Raw genomic sequence first — 24,610 nt, 5'->3', positions numbered from 1 at the left:
CTTGCATCATGGAGGCAGTAAAGCCCACAGAAGCTTCGTGAGTGACACTGCATCTCCTAACCACCATCTCTGAACACTCAGCCAGTTTACTCATCTATAAAGGATATTCAAAACAAAAACAGACTGAGTTGTTTTGATTTTTAAACACAACAGCTCATCAATAGGGATGCTGCAATGCTACTCTATACTCAACATGCTACCTGGCTGTAAGTACTAGACTGCTCTCGAGGGCATGTTTATCAGCACACATTGTTCACTGCCGCAAAATATACTTTATTATTAGGCTTTAGTACTAAAATAACCTACACTACCTATAGCAGAAATGCCTGTGAGGAGTGAGCCAAGTACCTTCATTATAAGCCTAATCAGAACCCTGAAATGCATGGCATCAGAAACCTCCAGCAGCATCTCAAAGATACCAATGAGCAGGTGCAGGTAGTGTCTGCTGTCTTCATCTAGCTGCTCGGGATTCCACCACATGGCACCTGAGGGGACAAGGGGGAGCTTGTCATTCAAGTGAAGGTGAACCGTGTATGGTGTTAGGAACGCAGTACCGCATCACACTGAAGACTCATGACCATGCCTTACCTGTAGGAAAAGATTTTGGAGCCTTCATTGCAAAAATAAAACATTTCATGGAAAATACAAGTAAAATGGCGTCCTCCATGACAACCCTCTGGGCACCGTGGAGCTCCTGCACGTAACGCACCCACAGCTCCTCCGGCAATCCTCTGTTCAACATCAGTTCCAGGTGCCACTCTGAGGGGATTTCCTGAAACATGAATGGAAACAGAAGCTAGCTCATCCTCAGAGTTCCAAACAGGTGCTCTATGACTGCAACGGATACGCACTCCTAGTCGGGAGTGTCACACTGGTGTGTGTGTGCATGTGTGTGTGTGTGTGTGTGTGTGTGTGTGTGTGTGTGTGTGTGTGTGTGTGTGCATGTGTGTGGACACAGTGCTACAGCTGAAAAGATACATTCCTCATAAAGGGCATTAATAGAGCAATGTGAAACAACCTGCTGCCTACACTGAACAAAACACACCACTCTACACTGCTGGCCCGGAGGACAAGCACAGCTCCAGTTACTGTACCTCATAAAAAAGTCAGTCAGACGTTAAGAGAGGCTCACTGGAGCCACTTTTTAAAGTCTAAAGAAGCATGCTAATTTCACATAATTTTAGTTAACAATGGCTACAGCTAGAATTTATAAAACTCCTGAGAGTATACATAAATATGAGTTGTAATTCTCTTAGAAAATCCTGTAATGAGCAGCCCTTTGAAGTTTAGAAGATAAATAAAAGAAAAATACTGATGCAAACAGCGGTATTAAAACAAAAGCTTGCTACCTCAAAATGGGACACTAGGAACTTTAGTAACACTGTCCAGGACAACAGTGGGCCAGAGACATCTGAACCTACTGGAATACTCAATGATTTTAAATATCTACGATATTCTTTCAATAAATACTAGGACAAGTTTTGTGTGGACGTGAATCAGTGGAGTAGATAGGAAGGAAACCTGGATTATGCGCTGATAAAACAGCAGAAGAGTCCAACCCTCAGAACCCTGTGATTCAAGTACACTTCCTGGAAAAGCACGAGAGTGCTTTGTCTTGATACCCACGGCTAACATTCTGACCAGCACTTCCCACTTCCCCAACCAGAGCCAGACCTCTGGGCCTCAGTTTAGCTGTGACCATCAGACCACAGTGTTATTTTACCCAACACCCAACTTCCTGCAGACACCGCACTCCTTACCACAGCAGTGATGACGCTTTTGAGCTTCCTTATCTTTTTCTGCAATAAACTGAACACTCTTAGAGCAAACGGGAAGCAGGTTTCTTGGAAGGATGAGCAGCAAGAGATCAGCACAGACACAGTCACGTGAAACGCCACTTTCTGCTTCAGGCTGTAAGACTCCTTTTCCCCAGCACAGACTAGATCTTCGACCTTGAGAAATAAGCACCCTCTATTACTAGTTAGTCAGTCTTCTATCTCAGGCCTACCTAGGTACTGTGTATAAAGTAAGACGACAGAAAGATCAGTAAACACTGATTGCTAAGCCATGATACAAACTTAGAAATTAAAATGGACAAAATTACACTTGACAAGTTTATGCATTTAACCCACAGACCTAAGAATACAAACAACAAAAATCAGTAAGTCAGACACCTAATACCATTAAAAGGTTTACTAAAGTATTTTCTTTTAATTTCATTTTGCTATGTTAACAATGAAAAGACTTCAATAGTCTAAATATAAATAGGAAAAATGAGATTAAAAAGAACAAAGTATTCTCACTAGTCCAAAAGTGATATAAAATATTAAGGACTTCAGATAATCTGTCCAACATGCTAAGTTAGCCACAGGTGGTTTATACAAGCTTATAATCCCAGCACTTGGGAGGTTAAGGCAGGAGGATCAGAAATTCATCCTGGGCTACACAGTAAGTTCCAGGCCAGCTTGAGCTATAACTCTCAGCCATGGCCCCAAAGGAATACACAAAATTACTCTTGTATTTGTTTAAAGCAAAACAGGGTGTAAGAAAGGAACAGCAGCAAAACTTCAGAAAAGAAGCCACGTAGAGCAGAAGTGGGAGCCTAATAAGCCTGAGGAGCAGAAGGCGGAGTGGAGGGGAGGGGTGGCAACATACCAGCTTCAACACTGTAGAGCGCTCTCCTAAACTTAAATTGCTGCCCAGCAGCTGAACCATCTTCTGGTTTCCTACACCAATTATTTCTCTTGATTTTCTGCTTTTAATAACATTTTCAAGAGCTGTAAAAAAAAAGGTTTGAATACTATATCACTGTATCACTGGCATCCACATAAAGTATTGGGGAAAAGTAAGACATTTAGATAAAATATTTACTAGTTCTCTACCAAGGCTTGCCTTTTATTTTTACTTTTAATCTAATTTCAAATTTTCTTATCTTCTCTATAAAATTTATATCTGTTTTATAAAGTTGTTCCAGGCCAGCTTGAGTTATAACTCTCAGCCATGGTCTCAAAGGAATAAATAAAATTCCCTTTGTATTTGATTAAAGCAAAACAGCTTTTAAGAATGGAACAACAACAACAACAACAAAAAATAATAAGAAAAGAGGGCTGATGAGATGGCTCAGGGGGTCAGAGCACTGACTGACTGCTCTTCCAAAGGTCATGAGTTCAAATCCCAGCAACCACATGGTGGCTCACAACCAACTGTAAAGAGATCTGATGCCCTCTTCTGGTACATCTGGCGATGGCTACAGTGTACTTATTTACGATAATAAATAAATCTTAAAAACAAAAAAAAAGAATGGAACAACAGCAAAAAGTGAGGAGGGGAAAAGCCTTGTAGAACAGAAGTGGGCGTTTAACTATGACTTTAACAACTGACTTTCTTACCTTCTTTCCAGCCTCTTAATAGAGGATGCAGAGAACAAATTCCTGATTTTGACAAATGTATAGCAATTTTCATATCAGGAGACTCTATATCATTACTAGTAATAACCATAAAAGGCAGCAACTGGACAACCACCTGATTTGCCAACTGGTCATTTTTACTTAGTATCTCTTCTTTAATTAGTATGTTTGCTGCTAGCTCAAGCACCCTGAACCTGGAAGACATGAAAGTACCTTTGATTCAGACACATGTTCAAGTCAGCAGAATTCATTATTATACTGTTCTGGATCAACTGGTGACAGGTTGTCTAGTCTCCTAGACAAAAATATTGCTCAGAGATCACCAAGATACAACCTCAAATCCATTCCAAAAAGGAGTTATCTAGCCAATAACTTTGTCCTGTCAAATATCTTAAAAGGAAACAAACAAAAATCAAAAATCTGAAAAAAAAAAAAAAACAAAAACTTCTAACTGTAACAAAATATATTAAATCAGACATCTCAGCTCCACTGGACAGTAGAAATTCACTCATGCATTAAAAAAAGAAATAAAAAATAAAGCATATCCCAGGGCTGGAGAAAGAATGGATCAGCTAAGAAGACTACACTGGCTGTTCTTCTAGAAGACCTGGGCTGGGTTTGCAACACTCACATGGTAATTTAACATGCAGTAGTAATACCACCTCTGGGGACTCCAACACCTTCTTCTGGCTTCCAGAAACACAAGGTATATATGAGGTGCACATAAATTTATACAGGGCAAACCCCTATAGATCACATTGCCAAAGAAACACATATCCTCTCTGGGAAATGGAGAGCTAGTTTCTATTAAGGTAGATCAACACACTCCACTGGCTGGCCCTGAACCAGCACATGGGCAGCACAAACTGGACTTAGAGGGTTATAAAGGAAGAATGGAAGACACAAAACTGAGAGGAGGTAAGGGGGAAAGGGGTGGATCTAGGAGGAATTGGGGTACATATAATCTAAATACATCGCACCCATATGCACCTGAGCTCAATTCCCAGACCATGGGAAGGTGAAATCAGAGAACGGACTCCTCAAAACTGTATTCTAACCTCCAAGGGTGTGCAGCGGCATATGCACACACATGTACACACACACACACACACACACACACACACACACACACACACACACACAGCGAGAACTTTCTTAAAGCTCTGTTCTACAGTCATGAGCAAAGGCCGATCACAAAGTCACTGACACCATTGGTCAGAAAGGAAGAGCAGCAGAGAGAACTCGAGAATGTCACTGACTGACAAGAGCATGACACAGAAGGGAACACGTACCACCCCTCGTTCTTTGAAAGGTCTGCTCTTTGAAAGAGATTCAGAAGACTTGAAACCGTCTCTTCTACACCAAAGTGTTGTTGGAAAATCTAGAAAGGGAAAAATACCATGAGTAAATATTGAAAATCTTTCTAATTAGTCTTTTCAATTTCATTTTAGAAACACTACTATTGAAAAGACTAATTAGAAAGATTTTCTCCAAAGATTCCAATTTAACTTTTTTCTATGAGAACTTTTCTCTCAGAACTTTTCTTTTCACTTAGGAGAACAACTTCTCAAAAATTGCTTTCATGACCCAATTTGCCATGGTTGACACAAAGCTCTTACTGCAATATTAAGAACTCACAAAGCACTCTTCCTTTTTGTAGTACTTCCCTACCCAGCAAATTGTGCAATCTAACTACCCCTGTGAGACTCATCACCAGACTTAAGTCTACAGTCAGTGAACTAATTTCCAAACCCATTCCCATCTGAAGTCAAGGACCATGTAAGAGGAACAAGAAAGCATTGACAAATAAAACGTGCACACCCACAAAACGTTTACTCACCTCAAAAGCACTCAGAGTTGCTAAAACAACATCCACATTATCATCGCCTAACCGGGTTAGAATAGCTTCTTTAATAAAAGTCTCATCAATGCCCTCCTGAGCAAGAGAAAAGCAAATTAACTGTTGCAACAAAGAAGCTCACAAACCTTCACACCGGAAGAGACATCTCAGAACACCAGTGCCGAGAGCAGGCCCAGCTCTGAGAACACAACAAAAGCAGAACTAGGCCATCAACACCAGGCCTTCTGGGATTGGTGACCACTACAGTCCTCTTCCAGGCTCCCTGAACATAATATATACACTCTAAATACCATCTTTTAATTAGGGAGTTGACCTTAAAAATAGCTCAGACAAGCCGGGCATGGTGGTGCACGCCTTTAATCCCAGCACTCCGGAGGCAGAGGCAGGCGGATTTCTGAGTTTGAGGCCAGCCTGGTCTACAAAGTGAGTTCCAGGACAGCCAGGACTATACAGAGAAACCCTGTCTCTGAAAACCAAAAAAAAAAAAAAAAAAAAGCTCAGAGAGAGATGAAGGTCCTTGAGATGGCTCTGTGGGCAGGTGAAGGCCCTCGCCACCAAGCCTGATACCTTAAGTTCAATCTCCTATATCCACAGGATGGTGCTCTGACCCAGAAGTTTTTCTGTGACCTCTGTGCACACACCTGTGCATATATGCACAGGCACTAAATAAGTAAATAAATAAATGTAATTTAAAAAATTAACTATACCCTTTAAAATATAACAATATAAAAACACAAAATAAGGGCTGGAGAAATGGCTCAGCAGTTAAGAGCACTGACTGCTCTTCCAGAGGTCCTGAGTTCAAATCCCAGCAACCACATGGTGACTCACAACCATCTGTTAATGGGTTCTGATACTCTCTTCTGGAGTCTGAAGACAGCAACAGTGTACTCATATACATAAAATAAATAAATCTTAAAAAAAAAACAACACAAAATAAAAAACTCTATAAGGCAGATATTCCAAAGAAACTAAAAAATGGTAAAATTTGACAATGCAATTATACAACATAAATTCTTGATAGAAATCCCAATTTCTTACTCTAAAATTAGACTAGTTACTCTAAGGTGGAAAAAATCTAAAGTAAAAGCTGTTGGCACAAACCTTTGATGTTTTCATGAAAGTTTTTAGGTGATTAACGGCCAGAAGTCTCACAGGAGCCAGTGGGTGATTCAAACTGAGCATCAAAGAGGTGTCAGAATCCTCCAAAAACTGTAGGACCAACATAATTAATTTCACTGAATCTGAGTAATACATAACCAAAAATGAAAACACCCTACGCTGCCTAGTGTATTGTACAACAATCATAAATGCAGGAACAGAAAATTACATTCATTTCTAAAACTTAGCCAACACGCATGAGTTAAAACACAGGAAGACATACATGTTGTACATGATGCGTTCTGTGTACTTATGTGGACAGGTGTATGGGTTCACTTTAATGAAACAGTATGATAAAGTAGCTCAGCACTTTTCATGGATGTTTAATTCCAAGTGAGATACTAAACTGGTACCTCACTGAAGACAGAACACAGCAGCTAACAACAAAGACATGTTCCAGCCGGTGGCAGCTTAGCTGAACATGGAATCAGGCGACAAATGACAGCTACCTATCTACTTGATTTGGAAATGCAACAGCACGGAAACTAATAGCCCAACTTCAGGAGAAAAACTGCATATTTCAATAAAATAATTGTTTTGAAGGCTAATTATAAGAACTTCTGCCTAAACATCAAATTTCTAGTATTTAGGCTTGAATCACCAGAATATTTCTCAAGATCTATTATGGTTGTAATCATGTGACTGCAGGCCCTGCACTGGTAGATGCACGCCAAGAGGGACAAGGCATGCTGGGAGCCTGTGAAGCTACCCTGTGGTGACTTAACCAACATCATACAAAATTCCCAATGTTTCCCTGATATTACATTCTCCAGTTATGATTTCTACCCTATTTCTATTTCTAGCGACTATCAAACTGTATACATCCTCAGCTCTTTGAAGTTTCAAAGAGGGAGGAAAGCAGAAATTTCTGCCTGACACTGTCCAGCAATCCCTGTCGTAACCGTGCTGCGGAAGAACAACTTACCTGATACTTGCCTCCACTCGTAGAGAGAGAAATGAACTGGTGGAACAGCTCCTGCTTTTTAAGGCCTGTGATCTCCTTCAGGTGCTCCTCTAACACAGCATCCAACGCTCTGGGGTATCTAAGCGGGAGTCACACGTCATCAGTCCTCCTGACAGAGCTGCTAACCACACTCAAACACGTGTACAGAACACATGACATTTTAAAAGTTACTTAGAGTGAAACGTAATTTTAACACATGCTATATATAAAGGCTAATATTGATCAAGTCTGTCACTATGAAGACAATAATATCTCTAGTTTAAAAAAATTATATTGTCCACAAACCTTCTACAGTCCTATTTCCTTTTGTCTTTCAATATATCTCATAATAAATATACTGTCCCTTTCTGAAAAGGAAAAAAATAAAAACAAATATCCACAACCCATTGCTTTAAGACACAACTTGCAAGTTATTTCTTTGAAGAACAGTCAATAAACACTGAAGACAACATTCACAACACTTGACTTACTTGCTTTCTAAAAGTCTGATGAGTGGAAGAAACTGCTCATTAAGCAAAGCCACTCCATTAGCCTGGGTTTCCTCCTGGGAACTGTATGAAATATATTCTTCAAAAAGATGGCTGCAAAAGAAGTGGAACACCAGCAAAATGGGTTACCATTCATGGAATCCCTGCTATGTGCTAAACGCTTTATAAATCATGTCTCTAATAATCACACTTCCATAGGAAAGAAATTATATTGATTTTGCTGATGAAAAAACTAGGACATAGGAAACCTTCCAATTTGTCTGAGGTCAAACGCAAAGCAACACTAGTGACCCTTTCTATGTAAGAAAGAGTAGGACAGGGCTTTAAGGTTTAAAGGCTGTTCTGACTCCAGAGTGTAAAGTAAGCCTCCATGAACACAAACTGCAGGCATTCCATTTCTCACCTAACACAGTGGCAAAAACAGACCCTGGAGGACTGGCTTCCAAATCACCTCTGAAACTATAGTGGTATTAGCCAGATTCCAACCTGCATCTACTACTATACTTAAGCATTCCATTCACCACAAAGCACCGTCCATCAAATAGGAAATGAAAGGGGAGACAGAAATGCCTTTCAGAGAAAAGGAGGAAATAATTCCCATTGCACACCTACTCTCAATATGAAGATTCTAGGCTTTGATGTGCTATTTCAGACTCTACAGCCCATTTATTAAGAGAACAACTTAAACACTCATCAACTTAGTTACAACTCATATGTAGCTAGCCTCCTACCTTCTCATTCCCTTCTATAAGCTTTTGCATTTTATGCTATCAACTGTTAGACTCAATACCTACAATTTGTGCAATGATATAGACAGTGCAAAATACGTTAAAAAGCATTCTAGAAACTCACTCCCGGGGCTGGAGAGACGGCTCAGAGGTTAAGAGCACTGACTACTCTTCTGAAGGTCCTAAGTTCAAATCCCAGTAACACACATGGGGGCTCAAAACCACCCATAATGAGATCTGGCGTTATCTTCTGGAGTGTATGAATACAGCTACAGTGTACTTACATATAATAAATAAATAAATAAAACTTAAAAAAAAAAAAGAAAACTACTCCTAACTCCTGAAATGTATACTCACCCATAAATATGCACATCAGAAGCATGCTGAACAAACTTACCTAGCCAGTAGGTGGTCTAAGTTGTTCGTCAGTGGTATTTTTATAAGTATTTCTTCTAAGTGGTTCTTGTAGATCTGACCATCAATCCCTTCAGCTTCTTCTCCTTAATATGTAACAGATGAAAACTGAATTAGGGATATTCTTTTTGACATGCTCATAATTAGATTTATTTACAGTGAAAAACTTTACTACTAATAACTTAAAAACATAGATACCAGAATCTAGCTTGTAAACCTCTTCTCTTTGTGTAAAAAGCTGGCTTTATTTATGTATATGACGATGTGCCTATGTGGAGCTCATGCAGGTGCCTGCAGAGGCCAGAGGACATCAGATCCCCTGGAACTGGAGCCACAGGTAAGAATGCAGTCCCCTGTATGGGTGCTGGGCACTTAACCTGGGTCCTCTGCAAGGGCAGTAAGCACTCTCAATAGCTAAGCCATCTCCCTAGCCTTCTTTTACTTACATTTGAATATATGTTTTGACTCTTGAGTAATTTACAGTTTTTAAACTGTTTCTGTGTATATTACTCTCATTTGTCCTTCACCTCAGATTCTCCACACTTTTAGTAAGTATAACCATGGCACAGGTATCAATAAAAAAACAAGTGCAAAAATTATATATTGCTTCCTCAGATCAAACTAAAAGTTAGTGACGCTAGGCTATAACCTAGATTTCTGAGAACAAACAAGTTAAGTTTTTGTGTCAATGCCTCCTGACTAAACCAAGGTTGCCGTCTTCTAGACTTGACTGAAATAAAAGCTTTAAGCTGGGGCCTAGCAAACACAGAAGTGGATGCTCACAGTCAGCTATTGGATGGATCACAGGGCCCCCAATGGAGGAGCTAGAGAAAGTACCCAAGGAGCTAAAGGGATCTGCAACCCTATAGGTGGAACAACATTATGAACTAACCAGTACCCCGGAGCTCTTGACTCTAGCTGCATATGTATCAAAAGATGGCCTAGTCGGCCATCACTGGAAAGAGAGGCCCATTGGACACGCAAACTTTATATGCCCCAGAACAGGGGAACGCCAGGGCCAAAAAGGGGGAGTGGGTGGGTAGGGGAGTGGGGGTGGGTGGGTATAGGGGACTTTTGGTATAGCATTGGAAATGTAAATGAGCTAAATACCTAATAAAAAATGGAGAAAAAAAAAGCTTTAAGCTAAGACTGGGTTGTGCAAATCTTTTTTACATCTGACTCCAACATAATTTTAAAAATGCTTTTCTTCGTATTCATCATATTTAAGATAATTTAGAATAATTTTTGTTAGTATTCTCTAAGCAGCAACAGAGCCAAGTATTTACTTTCTTTTCTGTTTATTGAAATAAAGAGAAATAACGCAAATTAATCGTTTTCTTTCATAATTTTGATTTTTATGCATGAAATCTTGGCTTACTTCTGGAAGCTGGATATTTACTGTGAATGAAACACTAGAGACCAATAAGTATCTAGAAGGGAAACAAAAGTTCACTTGGGCAAATTCTCTCATTTCTTCAGAGCCTCTCTCAGTAACAGAATCCTGAGAAATTTCTCAGAATAACAAGTCCCCCGTCAGTGAACCTGCTCCCAAACCCAAAGATTCTTTCACTCATTAGACAAGTTACACAGAAACTACTGAATTAGAAGAAATATTAAACAGTTAAATCTACCAACAGGCGTCCCACTTGAAGATAATTGACAGGAAGCTTTCAGACTCAAATGAAAGGCACACACCTGCAATGTGCTGAACAACAGAGGCCACCAGATGGGGAAGCATGCAGCGCAGGAGAGGGCTCACATCGTAGCTCTCGGAGATCCCGTGAAGTAGCCCTATAAGGTCTGGAACACCACACAAGTGAAGGAACGGCCTTTCAAGGAGCAAGCATACACAACAGCAACAAATTAGACAAGTAGCATTTTAAAAAGCACACTTACCAAACCTTATTCAAATCAACTTTACTGGCCTCTAACTATACAATAATACGTACTTTACTGGCCTCTAACTATACAACAATACGTACTTTACTGGCCTCTAACTATACAACAATACATACTTTACTGGCCTCTAACTATACAATAATACATACTTTTCCCCAAGGTTCTCTGGCTTCTGTCGCTGTAAGAGAATTATCAGGCAACCTAATCCATCATTGACCTGAGAAGGAACCTTGGTCAGTGTTTTGATGAGCTGGGATGCCAGTGACTTCACAAAGGTATCTTCCATCGTTACTTTCACAGAAATCTGACAGATTATCATGTATGTCGCAGCTCTATAATCTGGTAAAGAGGATTTCAATCCCTAAATGTTTTTAAAATATAAAGAAAATGACAAAATATAAAATTATGTTCTTCTACTTAACATGTTTATTAACTACAACAAATTAGAAATGTCAATGTTTGCCCTGATTTAAATGTTAAACATAGTAACTACACATACTGAAACATTACATGCTATAGCAGCGTTATGTACAATCCTTATGTTTCCATGTATAAGATAAAAACAAAAACAAAAATCAAATTCTAAGCCAGTTGTCATAGCACTCAGGGGCCAAGGCAAGATGAACATGAGTTTAAAACCAGTGTGAACCACACAGCAAAAGCCTCGAAAAACAAAACAAAAACCCTAAGGCTGGCAAGATGGTTCAGCAGGTATAGACACTTGGTATCATGCCTGATGACCTGAGCTCAATCATCAGGGCCCACATGCGTGAAAAATAGAACAAGCCCTCACATGCTGTCCCCTGGCTTCCACACCAGTACCCACATGTACAAACAAACAAACAAATGAAAAGGATAAGCCCTTTAAGCAAAATGTAATTTTAAAAATACCTTAACAAATACATACATTGCACATTTTAAAGGATCAATAAAACGTAATATACACTGACAACCAATGACTCTCTAGAGGTGGAAAAATCAAGGTGTTCACCTCCACTCTTATATGGGCACAGGGATGAGACAAGTCTACAGGATGAGAAGGGACCTCAGGAAAGCCTCCTAACTCAGACATCCCAACAGAGGCAACAAGCTCTGCCTGACCTGTGAGCTCGTGTCTTCGGAAGGGAGTTGTTCATCTCATCCCTCACGGGGGTAAGAACTATACTGAATTAAAGCTAGTAACCTGAGGCCCGAGAAGGAAAAGCAGAGCCTCTGTCCAGAGTCTGGAAAGATGTCAGTGCTGAAAGAACAGGTAAGTGAGAGCCTGTGCTGAAGGACAGTCTATGACTAAGAAAATAAATCTAGATGCAGTGAGAGCTAACATTCATTACTAGACACTTATTCAAGAACTGACGAGTCTTTTAAACCGAAAGATTGAATCTTATCAACCATTCAAAAAAAACAATCAATCTGAAAACACTTATTTCTCCATGAAATTTTCACAAGCAAGCAAATTCCTTTAGAAAATGATCTACTTGACCTACCTTTTGGATGTATGGAAAGAGTTTGGCGACTACATTGTCTGATAGGTTCTCAGCGGCCACTAGAGCAGACACAATGGTGGAGGCATAGAAGGCCAAGAGCACTCTCAACCGGGTGGAGCTTCCAGGATCCTCAGCGAAGGCCTGGAACAGAGACCACAGCACACGTCGGCTCTCTAAGTATCACACACAGCACTGAGAATGACTTGCCTGACAAGCTTCCTGACAGTTTCAGATAGTTTCTACTTAATAATCACTATAGCTGGAATTTGACAACCAATAGATAAATTTTTTTTAATAGAAAATATCTCCGGTGAAAAGACTGATTCTTCACCTGCTCATGTACCCCAACTTCTTCCAAGTTCCACGGAACACATTTCCTTTCTCAGAGTAAGCAATCACTTTATGAGTCCACACACTCGACAACTCACTCACGGCTCACCTTCACAGATCTCGTCACTAGGCTGCAAATAAAATCCATGAATCCAAGGTCTTTGTAGCAATGGGTGACCAAAGTTCCTCTAGCTAAAGGTACTCCAGAGTGCTATTATTAATAAAAAGAACAAGTTATTAGAAACATGTGGCAGCTCACCAACACAGATACAATCTCCCCTCATAACTGGTGGTGATGAGATTAATACATAAACCCTTAGAAACTCCAAAGAGCAGGTGACAATGAAGGCAAAAGAATTCAGTATAAAACACTCAGCATGTGCTGTTTATGTATGTATTTAACCCCAACTCTATAGCTCTGCATAATTCTACTAGTAGGATTTGGCTTTTTTGCCAACATGATATTGTTCCATGTCTGCCTCACAATATCCTTTTTTTTTTTTTTTTTTTTTCTCGAGACAGGGTTTCTCTGTGTATCCCCGGCTGTCCTGGAACTCACTCTGTAGACCAGGCTGGCCTCGAACTCAGAGATCTGCCTGCCTCTGCCTCCCAAGTGCTGGGACTAAAGGCGTGCGCCACCACGCCCGGCTCACAATATCCTAATAGCATAAATAGACCCGAGCCAAACTATATTGCTACTAACTACTACTGCACATGGTCTGTGAATAAACATTAACAAAACAATTAAATGAAGACTGCAAGTAACCTTGATGGGGAGAATGAGGTTTAGAGACCTGGAAAGAGTTAGTGTCTAGATAACGGAGCCGTCTGTGGAAGACCAGGAGAAAATGGCTGGATGTTCAGTTTGAGCAGCTGCTTTCTCACAAGCTGCACGTTTTGAACTCCAGTTAGTCCGACCAATTTACATCTAGAGTCTGAAATTTTCTTTTTAATTCAAAACTGGGGATTCCCTCCCTCCTTCCTTCTGACTGCTGAGTTCACGACCGCTGTCATTAGCTCCTGGTGCAGGCCCACAGTCTGCTAGTCTGCTCTCTTCCTCATCAGCTCCGCTCCCAGCCCCATCAGCAAGCTCACATGGAGTAAAGGTCCTGCCTATGACATACACTACTTTCTTCTAGTCTCTGTTACAGACAGATCTCGCTAGGCTTTCTTCTCAGGTAACTATCCTTTCATTCCAAACACTTTCTCAAGTTTAACAATATCCTGATGCTCTTCAAGTAATCCTAGTCCCTTTAATTTGTGTAAGTTTTTCAAAAGTTCCACTCCTTCCATCTTTTAAAAAAATTTCTTTCGCACCAAAATTACTGATGCAGAGTAACTGTACAAAGAATAGGGCTCATATAGTAACCGTGCCAACTTCAGTTATAGGAACTCTAGCAAGTAGCTTAAATTTTCTGAGTCTGTTCTTGCCTGTATAAAGAGTTTATGAGGGGCTGGTGAGATGGTTCAGTGGGTAAGAGCACCCGATTGCTCTTCCGAAGGTCCAGAGTTCAAATCCCAGCAACCACATGGTGGCTCACAACCATCTGTAATGAGATCTGACTCCCTCTTCTGGTGTGTCTGAAGACAGCTACAGTGTACTTACATATAACAAATAAATCTTTAAAAAAAAAGAGTTTATGAGACTCCACGATTATAAAGAGTATGATGTAAAATGTGTTGTCTAATGTCTAAACACTAGATGGCATTGACAAAGAGTTTCAGCTAGGAAATCAATGGCATGGATACTACTGACTGTCCCCAGGATCAGTAAGGGCTTGACTTTTCCTAAACCAAATTAAGTTGAACTCAAAATTCCCCATCCATTCTCTTCTGTTCTGATTGCCAGCTCCACTGCCATCTGTCATTAGCTCTTGGTGCAAGCAGATCTGTGAGTTTGAGGTCAACCTGGTCTACATAGTGAGTTTCAGGCCATGCAGTGTCACATAGAGACCCTTTCTCAAAAAAGAAAAGTTCATAACCAGCTGACATATAGTGAGCCCCTACCCCCAAAACAAAAGTACTTAAGCAACTAAGGAGGAAGGGGGTGGATCACTCTGAGTTGAGGCCACCTAGGACTTCACAGTGAGACCCTGCCTCAAAAGGAAACAACAACAACAACAACAAAAACCCACCAAAGCAAACCAAACATGAAACCTTAATCATTATTTATAATAAGCATGTACATGAATGAATATGTCATTAAACAATGTTACCTTAACAGGAGACAGCCAAAACCATTTGTGTTTCGGATTACTAATTTTTAGAAGCTGTATCACCCGCACAAATACCCGTGTCTCATGGTACGGCAGAACACAAGCAATGAGACTATCTGCATTGTAAAGATGGATGTGGAACCTAAGAAAAATATGAAACAATTAAATCAGTACAAAATACAAAAATCACAAAGGTCCTTCTTTTATATTCTTTTTCTTTTCTTTTTTTTTTTTTTTTTTTTTTTTGACAAAGTGTCACTGGATAGCCCTGCCTGGCATGGAATTTGCTATGCAGACAAGACCAGGATAGCCAAACTCACAGATCCCCCTGCCCCTGCTTCTCAAGAGTGTATCAACATGTCTGGAAGGTGCCTGCTTCTAAAAGGTGCAAATCCTGTCTCAATGAACTACAAAGAGCTAGGGCCAGTATCAATCACAACAAGATGAACACAAGAAGCCCTACATTTTGCATTCAAGTTAGAGTCAATGTGGTTTGAATCAATTTGGAGGCAGTAACATTTTGAATGTTCAGTATCAAAATTTATACCCTATTCACTTTCTTTCAACTTTAATGAAACTGTGTAGTCACCACTAAGTCACAGAAAGCTAGCAGGCTAACAAGACAATAAACACTGAGCTTCACTGAGCTTCTCTGTGCTACAGTCACTGTCTACAGCTTTTCTTAGCTATGTTTCCAAAACCAGGTTTTTTTGGGAGGGGGTGGGGGACAGTTGGGGGTTGGAGGGATTGTTGTTTTTCAAGACAGGGTTTCTCTATGTAGCCCTGATGCTCTGGAACATGCTTTAAAGATCAGTCTGGCCTTGAACTCAGAGCTCCGCCTGCCTCTGATCCCAAGCACTGGAACTAAAGATATGAGGCACCATAGCCAGCAAAAAAGAAAAAAAAATTAATAAGATCACATTAATTTATTCAGATAGAAAATGACAAATAAATTAATGGAAAAGGAAAAGATGACAACATATATAATTTGTATATGAACTTGAAAAAATTTTTTGTCAGTCTCTCTACATTAAAAATGTTTAAAGATTCTCCTATTCTCTTGCATGCACTTAAAAAACACCATGTATTATTGCCCACGTGAGCCTGTGCAGCACATGCATACCCTTGCCCACAAAGGTCAGAGGGCACTTGGACCTGGAGTTTTACAGATAGCTCTAAGTGGCTCTGACGTGAGTACTGAGAACCCAACCCAGGCCCTCTTCAAGAACACTAAGCACTCTTCACCACGAGCAATCTCTTAAACCCCTACATGGACTTTAATAGTAGCAGACCTTGCCTTCTATCTACTTTATACAAGCTTTGGTATTAACTAAAACACTACTTGAATGAAGCTTTCCTCAACAAACCCTGGCATAGCTACCTCTCTAAATCTTGTGTAAAACTTTATTTAGGTATTTATTTAAAAGATAGCAACCAAGGAAAACCTACAGATATATATATATTTTTTTATCACTTTAACATTTGCTGAATAAAGGTTACATGAAGAAGGGCTGTAGTGATGGCTCAGCCATCTACAGGATTTGTTGCTCTCGCAGAGGTCAGAGTTTGGTTCCTAGCACGTATAGTGCTTAGAGTACAAGGCCTGGTACATAAATGCTTAACGCGCACATCACTAATACCACGTGATTTGGGTTGATATTTTAAAAGACATTCTTTACACCTAGCGAGGTAAGAAGGAACTGTACGTTTTGCCCCCATGTTAACGGATCTGCAATGTGAAGCTGCATCAGCTCCTGAGTACTGATGCAGTTAAGGCTGGTCTGGTAGCACACACTTATAACCACACTACTGAGGACCTGGGAGGCAAAAAGAGGCAGATTTATAAATCTGAGGCAAACTGATCTACTTAGTAAGTTCCAGGCCAGACAGGCAAAAAAAAAAAAAAAGTAAGTCAAAACCCAGCTTGAGCCAGGTGTGGTATCGCCTCTAATCCCAGCACTTGGGAGGAAGAGGCAGGTGGATCTCTGGGTGTGAGGCAAGGGTGGTGTACACACTGAGTTCTAAGACAGCTGAGACTACACAGAGAAACTCTCTCTCCACAAACAAAACAAACAACAATAACAACAAACGAGAGCTCTATAATAAGACCTTATCCCCAAAACAAAACTAGCCAAAGACAATGACATACTTCTCAGACTTGGGGAAGAAGGTGGCAGATTTCTGTGAGTTTGAGGTCAACCAGAGATACACACTGAGACCATGTCTCAAAAAACAAACAAACAAACAAACAAACCCCCTAAACCCTAAACACACTAGACAGGAACTAATGGCACCCTATTCAAGAAGAGCATGTTCACTTGACATTCTAAACATCATGTTAACCTTTGAAATTTGTGAAAGCAATCTAGCTTACCAAGTGTTGGCAACTAATGAAGGTTTAGCTACCTGTGAATCAGCCATTCCAGACACTTCTGCGCTGGCTTGAGGAGGAAATAAGGAGACAAGTGAAGGAGGAACGATGAAATGTTTTCATCCAGCTGCTTGTTCACTGCTTTGGTCTGGACGCTGCGCTCCAAGCCTTTTGCCAGCTGGCTGAACAATGGCGCTTCAAACTGTTCAAAGGCAGGGTCAATCCCAAGAAGCTCCTCCAGGCCAGTGCATCCTAGGAGGAGAGTCACGTGTAACTTCTTTGTAGGCAAACCCAACAGATACTCTCCTGTTCTCCTCACCCCCAAGCTCATGAACTCTGTTACCATGTGTTAGACACTCTCAAACACTGGCTTTAGTTGTTAACATATAGGATAAATCTGACCCCCACTCACTAGGAGAAAAGAAAGTACTTCATGACAAGAACTCCACCCGAGCCCTTCTTTTTAGTCATTAAAACTACATCTAGTTCTGAAAGTCTCCTCTCACACCACAGTCATTGTCTCGGTTTCTTTACTTTTCTTCCTTTTTACATATTAGTTAGTTTGTGAAATTTCAGATACCATTATTTATAAATACATTCACACATCTAGCAGTATTGCTGTTTCCCACCCCCTTACCAAGAAAACAAGGTACTGCTCGGGAAGCGAACGGGGGGGGGGGCAAGAAAATACAGAACCTCCCCCCCCCCCAACTCCCCGATATCATGCTCTGGGAGCTTTGCTAAGTGAAAGGTGGCTCACCGATGGCAAAGGCGGTGTCCCTGTCGATTGTGGCCGCCTCCTTGGGGTCAAATAACAGAGAGGCAACTTCACGTCTCGATAGGAGGCTGGGATCAGTTTGAGGGAGGGCGAGTCGCTGGAGCTGCTGGGCTAAGGACGTCATCTTGCACGGAGGCGGATGTCTCAAAACACCGGCTAAGAACGAACAGCGTGAAAAGTTTTTAGGAAACGTCAGGCGCCTTAACAGATGGCAGGCCAGGGCTCATGCTCTGGCAATACAGCGCTCAGTCCTTTCGAGGACACAGAAACTTGCTTCCCCGACCCTCCAGGACCCACCACAGCAATTGCGTTAACTACGCCTCCGCAGCACCAGCTTTCCCCAGCTCTGCACCACGACCTCACGGCCCACCCGGCCACCCGTTCCAAGTCACGGCCGCGCCTAGCCGCACCGTGCTCCTCCTCACCCTGAACTCGGAATATCAGCAGGATTAGACAGCTAACAACTCCTCAGATCAGCTCCCACATGGTGCCGGCACTGTCCCGGAACTCTAAAGCACGCCTCATAGGAACTTCCGGCTTCTCACTACGGCAAGAGAAAAGGGACACCTTTGTAGAAAACGCAATACAACGGCCCCGCCTCCGTGACTCTAAGTTCCGCCTATTCAGGCCAGCCATTTAATTCCCCGCCTACTTTCCCCTCTAAGGGCCTGAACCTCAAAGCCCCACCCTCCGCTCGCTCATCCAGTTAAGCTCCGCCTTCCATCCGCACCTCTTTCCAAGACACCACATTTATTCCACGCCCCTCCTTTAAGCTCCACCCTCACGAAAATGTGCTAAGCCACGCCTACAGTACCTCCCCCTTCTTTCCAGAAAGCCACCTATAAGTCCCGCCCCTCCGCTCCTTGGTGCTACAGCTCGCTTCTCTAGGTACCCGACGCCTCGCTCAGTGTTGCTATGTGCCTTCAGGCTTAGGTCTGGGATTCTTTTTCCCCAACCGCCTTTGGGAGCTTTACGGGTGTGTAGCAGGAACCGGTCATTCACGAGATACTTATCCAGCCTGCGAGGGGCTGAAGCGCGGGAAGCCGCGTTTCTAATTCTAATGCTACCCGAGGAGGGCACAAACCTAACGTGAGTTGTAGTTCTCAGTGCAATCTGGTTGCTCTGTAAGTAGTAAACACTCGCTGAACGCAGTTACTGACAACCTTATCACCTTTGCCTTGTCTGCAGTCCTAGGGAGTGGTGTTTTTCTTATTCTGTTATTATTATTATTAGAAACATGACATTTTAATTTTTTTAAGTGAAAATAACTTTTTTCAAGATGGGAGGTGGCGGCTCACTTCTTTAATTCCAGCTCGAGGGAGGCAGAGGCAGTCAGATCTGAATTCGAGGCAAGCCTGATTTGTGGAGTGAGTTTCAGAATATCCAGAGCTGCACAGAGAAACCTTGTCTCAAAAACAAACAAAAAACAAAAACAAAAAATACACAAAACTTTTTTGTTTTCATATTCTGGTTACAGTTTCGTTCCACAACTCTTCCCAGATCCTCCAACACTTCCCCTTCCACCCAAATCCACACCGTTTTTTCTCTTTCTTATTTAGGGTACAAACATACGATGATGACGACGAAGGCGATAGGCAAAATAAAAACAAACATCAGAATAAGACAAAACAAAGAGAAGAAAAAAGTGCCAAAGAAAAAGCTCAAGAAACACATATAGAAAGAGACATACCTGCTTATACACACAGAAAGCTTATAAAAATGCAAAACCAGAAACGGAGATATATACGCAAAGGACCTATAAGGAGGGGAAAAGATGCCCTGACAAAGAATTATGAGGCAAAAAAGGTCCAAAAATGCTACAGAGTTAGTTCAAGTTAGCTCATCTTACATTGTCCATATGGTAATTGGGACCTAGCCTTAGGTTTGCACAGTGAGTTAGCTCCACTGTAGAAAACTGATTTGTGAGTGATTGTCAGTGGGAGATACCTCTGGGTTAGGGACAGGGGCTTGTGTCCTTCCTCTCTCAGTGCTGAAAGCCCATCTGCTCCAGACCTGTGGAAGCCCTGTGCGTGCGTGCTGCCACAGTCTCTTCTGCTGTGTTTGGAAGGTCTTGCTTTCCTGGTGTCTTCCATCCCCACTGGCTCTTTCTATCTTTTTGTCCTCCTCTCCTACCGTCCCCTTTGGCCTCCTTTTTGCCTTCCTGAGGGAGTGGGGGGGGGGATTAGATGGAAACATCATATTTACGACTGAGTATTTGAGGTCTCTCATTCTCTAGACATTACCCAGCTGTGGCTCTCTGTATTTGTTCTCTTCTGCTGCAGGAGGAAGTTTCTCTGGTAGCAGCTAAGCAAGAAATACTGATCTGAGTATAGCAGAATGTCTTTAAGAGCTGTGTGTGTGTGTGTGTGTGTGTGTGTGTGTGTGTGTGTGTGTGTGTGTGTGTGTGTATTTAAAAGTCTCATATATATACTATTGTCTAATATATATATTAGTTCCCTAGCCTATCTGGTCTCAGATTCTTGGCCACTAAGCAGTGTAAGGCATGGAATCCATCTCATGGACTGGCCCTTAAATCCAACCAGGTATTCATTGGTTACTCCTCAACTTTGCGCCATCATTGTACCAGCATAGCTTGCAGGCAGCTCACTGTTATCGATCAAAGGTTTGGTAGCTAGATTGGTCTTTACCTTTCTCTCTAGTAAGCATGCAGTGCACCTCCCAGGACCATTAACACTAGTCAGTAGGTGTGAAGGCTGTTTGTAGGCACCAGCTCGACTTCTCCACGTTCGATGAATTGTGTAGATGTTGTCTGCAGCAATATGGCCTTACAGTCAGTTTGTGGAGAGCAATCAACAGCTTTGGCAATAGCCTGGGTTGTCTGGAGATGCCTATGGGGCCCCTTTGGCTAACAACTTGATTCGATGTAACCCATTCCTGGGACTGGAGACTTCATTTGGTAACGAAAGACATCCAATTGGGGCTCCATTTTCCCATGATTTGGTAATTCCACTTGGATCACCTTCATATATGTCTATATTTTAGAAGTTTCCATACAACCCGTCAAATGGCCCTTAGTTTTAGCTGTCTCTCCCTGTATTTCCTCCCTCACCCCTTTCTTCTCTCTCTCTCTCTCTCTCTCTCTCTCTGATCCTCCTGTTGCAATCCCATCCCACCACATTCTTCCATAACTGTCTATTCTATTTCCCCTTCCTAGGGAGAGCCAACCTACCCTCCCCCAGCCCCTTACTTTATACCTAATCTCTATGTTTGTATAGATGGTAGTCTGCTTATTGAAAAATTAACAGTTAACATCCACATATAAGTGACTATTTACCATTTTTGTCTTTGGGGATCTGGGTTATGATTTGTTTTTTCTAGTTCCATAGATGTTCCTGAGAATTTCACGGTTTCATTTGTTTAACCACTGAGTAATGTTCCATTGTATAAATATGTCACATTTTCTTTATCTCATTCATTCATTGATAGGCATCTAGTGTAGTGATAAGTATAGTGTAGTCTTTATGTCTGGCTTTAAGTAAAATGTATGGTAAAGCCTTTGAGTCTGGCTTTGAGAGAAATGTTTCAGCAAAGCCTTTATGTTTGAGTCAATCAGTAGAGGCTGAGAAATTGTTTTGAGACTGTTTGAACCTTGAAGCACTGTTGTCTCTCTGGAGGGTCTGCACTTGGTGCTATATGAGAGCACTAATCTTGGTCCTGAAGACAGTCCTGGCAAACCTGGAATTCTTACTTTTGATTATGGATTGCCATGATCAAAAGGGACTGAAATTTATATAGGTTGTCTGTTCTCATGGGCAGCAAGGGCAAGATAACTTCGGTAACTGGAGCTTTTTCCAGCCACAATTCACCTTGTATGATGTTTGAATAAAGTAACTGGAGTGAGCTAGCTGGGTGTCAGTCTTTTCTAAGAAGGCTGAATCCCTTTGCTCCTTCAGAAAAATGAAGGCTTAGCGTCTTTTTATTTTTCTGGCCTTGAACTCAGAAATCTGCCTGCCTCTGCCTCCCAAGTGCTGGGATTAAAGGCGTGTGCCACCACTGCCTGGCTAAGGCTAAGTATCTTGGTGAGCTTCTCTCTCTACTGTGGTACCCATGACCAACATCAAACAATAATCTAGTCTGTTTTCCTTTTCTGGCTATTATAAGTAGATCAGCAATAAACATAGTTGAGCAAGTGTCTCTGTAGTAGGATATCAAGTCCTTTGAGTATATGCGCAAGAAGGTTATAATCGATCTTGGAGATAGATCGATTCCCAGCTCTCTAGAGGGCTGTCACACTGATTTCCATATTGGTTGTGCAAGTTTACACTCCCACCAGCAATGGATAAGGGTCCCCCTTATTTCACACGCCCCCCAGCATGAGCTATCACTTGTTTTATTGATCTGGGTCATTCTGACTGGGGTAAGATGCAATCTCAAAGTAGTTTTGATTTGCATTTCCCTGATGGCTAAGGATGTTGAGTGTCTCTTAGTGTTTCTAAAGCTGAAAATTCCCTCTTTCAAGTTCTGTGAAGAATTATGTTGGAATTTTGATGGAGATTGGGTTGAATCTATATTGCTTTTGATAGAACAACCATTTATATTTATGACTTTAAGAATTCTCTCTTTAGATCTGTACTCCATTTTTAAATTGTTTTTTTGTTTGTTTGTTTTTTGTGTGGGTGGGTGTTTTGTTTTGTTTTGTTTTGTTTTGTTTTGTTTTTTCAAGACAGGGTTTCTCTGTATAGTCCTGGCTGTCCTGGAACTCACTTTGTAGACCAGGCTGGCCTCGAACTCAGAAATCTGCCTGCCTCTGCCTCCAGAATGCTGGGATTAAAGGCGTGCACCACCATCTCCTGGCTGGGTTGTTTTCTTAATGTTCAGGTTTTTTTTTAAGTTATTTATGTATTTTAGATATATTTAGATATTAGCACTCTATTAGACGTGTAGTTGGTAAGAATCTTTTGCAGTCTGTAGCCTGCTGCTTTGTTCAGATTGATAGTGTCCTTTGACATACAGAAGCATTTCGGTTTCATGTGGTCTCCTTGTTTTTCTTAGTGCCTGTGCTGCTTTCAGTGCTCTGTTCAGAATCCCTGTACCATGGGTTCAAGACTATTCCCCACCTTCTTCTCTCCTCCCAGATTTGGTGTATCTGGCCTTATGTTGAGGTCTTTGATTCACTTAGAGTTGAGTTTTGTGTAGGGTGGTAAGTATGAATCTATTTACAGCCATCCATTTTGACAAGCACCATTTGTTGAAGATGTTGTCTTCCCCCCCCCCCAGTGTGTATTTCTGGCTTCTTTAACAAAAATCAGGTATGCACGGAGTGTGAATTTATGTCTGGGTCTTCAATTCGATTCCATTGATCAACGTGTTCATTTTGGGGCCAATGCTATGCTGTTTTTATTACTACAGTTCTATAGTACAATCGAGGTTAGGGATAGGAAGACCTCCAGCCGTTCTTTTCTTATTCATGGGTGTTTTAACTATCGTGTGTGTGTGTGTGTGTGTGTGTGTGTGTGTGAGTGTGTTTCCACATAAAGCTGAAAATTCCCCCTTTCAAGTTCAGTGAAGAATTGTGTTGGAATTTTGATGGAGATTGCGTTGAATCTGTAGATTGCTTTTGATAGGACAGCCATTTTCACTATGTCAATCCTACCAATCCATGAGCAAGGGAGATCTTTCCATCTTCTGAGATCTTCGTCAATTTTTTTCTTTGGGGACTTGGAATCCTTGTCATACAGGTCTTTCACTTGCTTGGATAGAGTTACACCAAGGTAGTTTGTTATTTGTGGCTATTGTGAAGGGTGTTTCTCTGATTTCTTTCTCAGTTCATTTGTCTATAGGAATGCTATCTTTGTGTATTAAAAATGAATGTATCGCCGGGCGGTGGTGGCACACGCCTTTAATCCCAGCACTCAGGAGGCAGAGGCAGGCGGATTTCTGAGTTCAAGGCTAGCCTGGTCTACAAAATGAGTTCCAGGACAGCTGGGGCTATACAGAGAAACCCTGTCTCAAAAAACAAAAAACAAAAAACAAAAAACAAAAAACAAACCAACAAAAAAAAAGAATGTATCCTGCTACTACTGAAAGTTTATCAGCTTTAAGAGTTTCTTCATAGAATTTTTAGGATCACTTATATATGCAACTTATATTTTCATCCAATAATGATACTTGATGTTTTTCCTTCCTATTTGTATCTCCTTTGTCTTATTGCTCTAGCTAAGACTTCACATGTTATCTTGTTCCTGATTTTAGTGGATTTGTTTTAAGTTTCCACTTAAGATGATATTGACTGTGAGCTTGCTGTTAACTGCCTTTATTATGTTGAGGGATGTTTCTTGTATACCTACTCTCTCCAGTACTTTTATCATGAAGAGGTGTTAAATTTTTGTCAAAGGCCTTTTCTGCACATAATGAGATGATCATGTGTTTTTTTTGTCTTTCAGTTTGTTTATATGGTGGATTGCATCTATGGATTTATGTATGTTGAACCATTCTTGCATTATTGGTGTGAAGCCTATACGATCATGGTGGATGGTCTTTTTGATATG

At 41.2% G+C, this 24,610-nt stretch overlaps 1 protein-coding gene across 1 annotated transcript in view; it reads right to left on the bottom strand.

Annotated features, from left to right (window-relative positions):
* Positions 1-18,622, bottom strand: part of Heatr1 (HEAT repeat containing 1) — a 43,519-nt gene extending 24,897 nt beyond the window's left edge. Inside the window, exons 1-19 of the mRNA NM_144835.4 lie at positions 18,527-18,622; positions 18,084-18,257; positions 17,359-17,575; positions 14,953-15,094; positions 12,846-12,947; positions 12,407-12,547; positions 11,072-11,283; positions 10,719-10,852; positions 9,007-9,109; positions 7,864-7,974; positions 7,355-7,472; positions 6,373-6,480; positions 5,248-5,343; positions 4,700-4,788; positions 3,390-3,601; positions 2,656-2,777; positions 1,761-1,952; positions 589-772; positions 349-485 (exon numbers count right to left, since the gene is read on the bottom strand). Of these exons, the coding sequence (NP_659084.3) occupies positions 349-485; positions 589-772; positions 1,761-1,952; positions 2,656-2,777; positions 3,390-3,601; positions 4,700-4,788; positions 5,248-5,343; positions 6,373-6,480; positions 7,355-7,472; positions 7,864-7,974; positions 9,007-9,109; positions 10,719-10,852; positions 11,072-11,283; positions 12,407-12,547; positions 12,846-12,947; positions 14,953-15,094; positions 17,359-17,575; positions 18,084-18,225 (2,562 nt within the window). The 5' untranslated portion in view covers positions 18,226-18,257; positions 18,527-18,622. The remainder of the gene's footprint in view (positions 1-348; positions 486-588; positions 773-1,760; positions 1,953-2,655; positions 2,778-3,389; positions 3,602-4,699; positions 4,789-5,247; positions 5,344-6,372; positions 6,481-7,354; positions 7,473-7,863; positions 7,975-9,006; positions 9,110-10,718; positions 10,853-11,071; positions 11,284-12,406; positions 12,548-12,845; positions 12,948-14,952; positions 15,095-17,358; positions 17,576-18,083; positions 18,258-18,526) is intronic.
* Positions 18,623-24,610: the final 5,988 nt, after the last annotated feature.

The sequence above is a fragment of the Mus musculus genome, chromosome 13, assembly GCF_000001635.26.
Source record: "Mus musculus strain C57BL/6J chromosome 13, GRCm38.p6 C57BL/6J".
NCBI lineage: Eukaryota > Metazoa > Chordata > Mammalia > Rodentia > Muridae > Mus > Mus musculus.
This window is presented reverse-complemented; position numbering and strand designations above follow the sequence as displayed.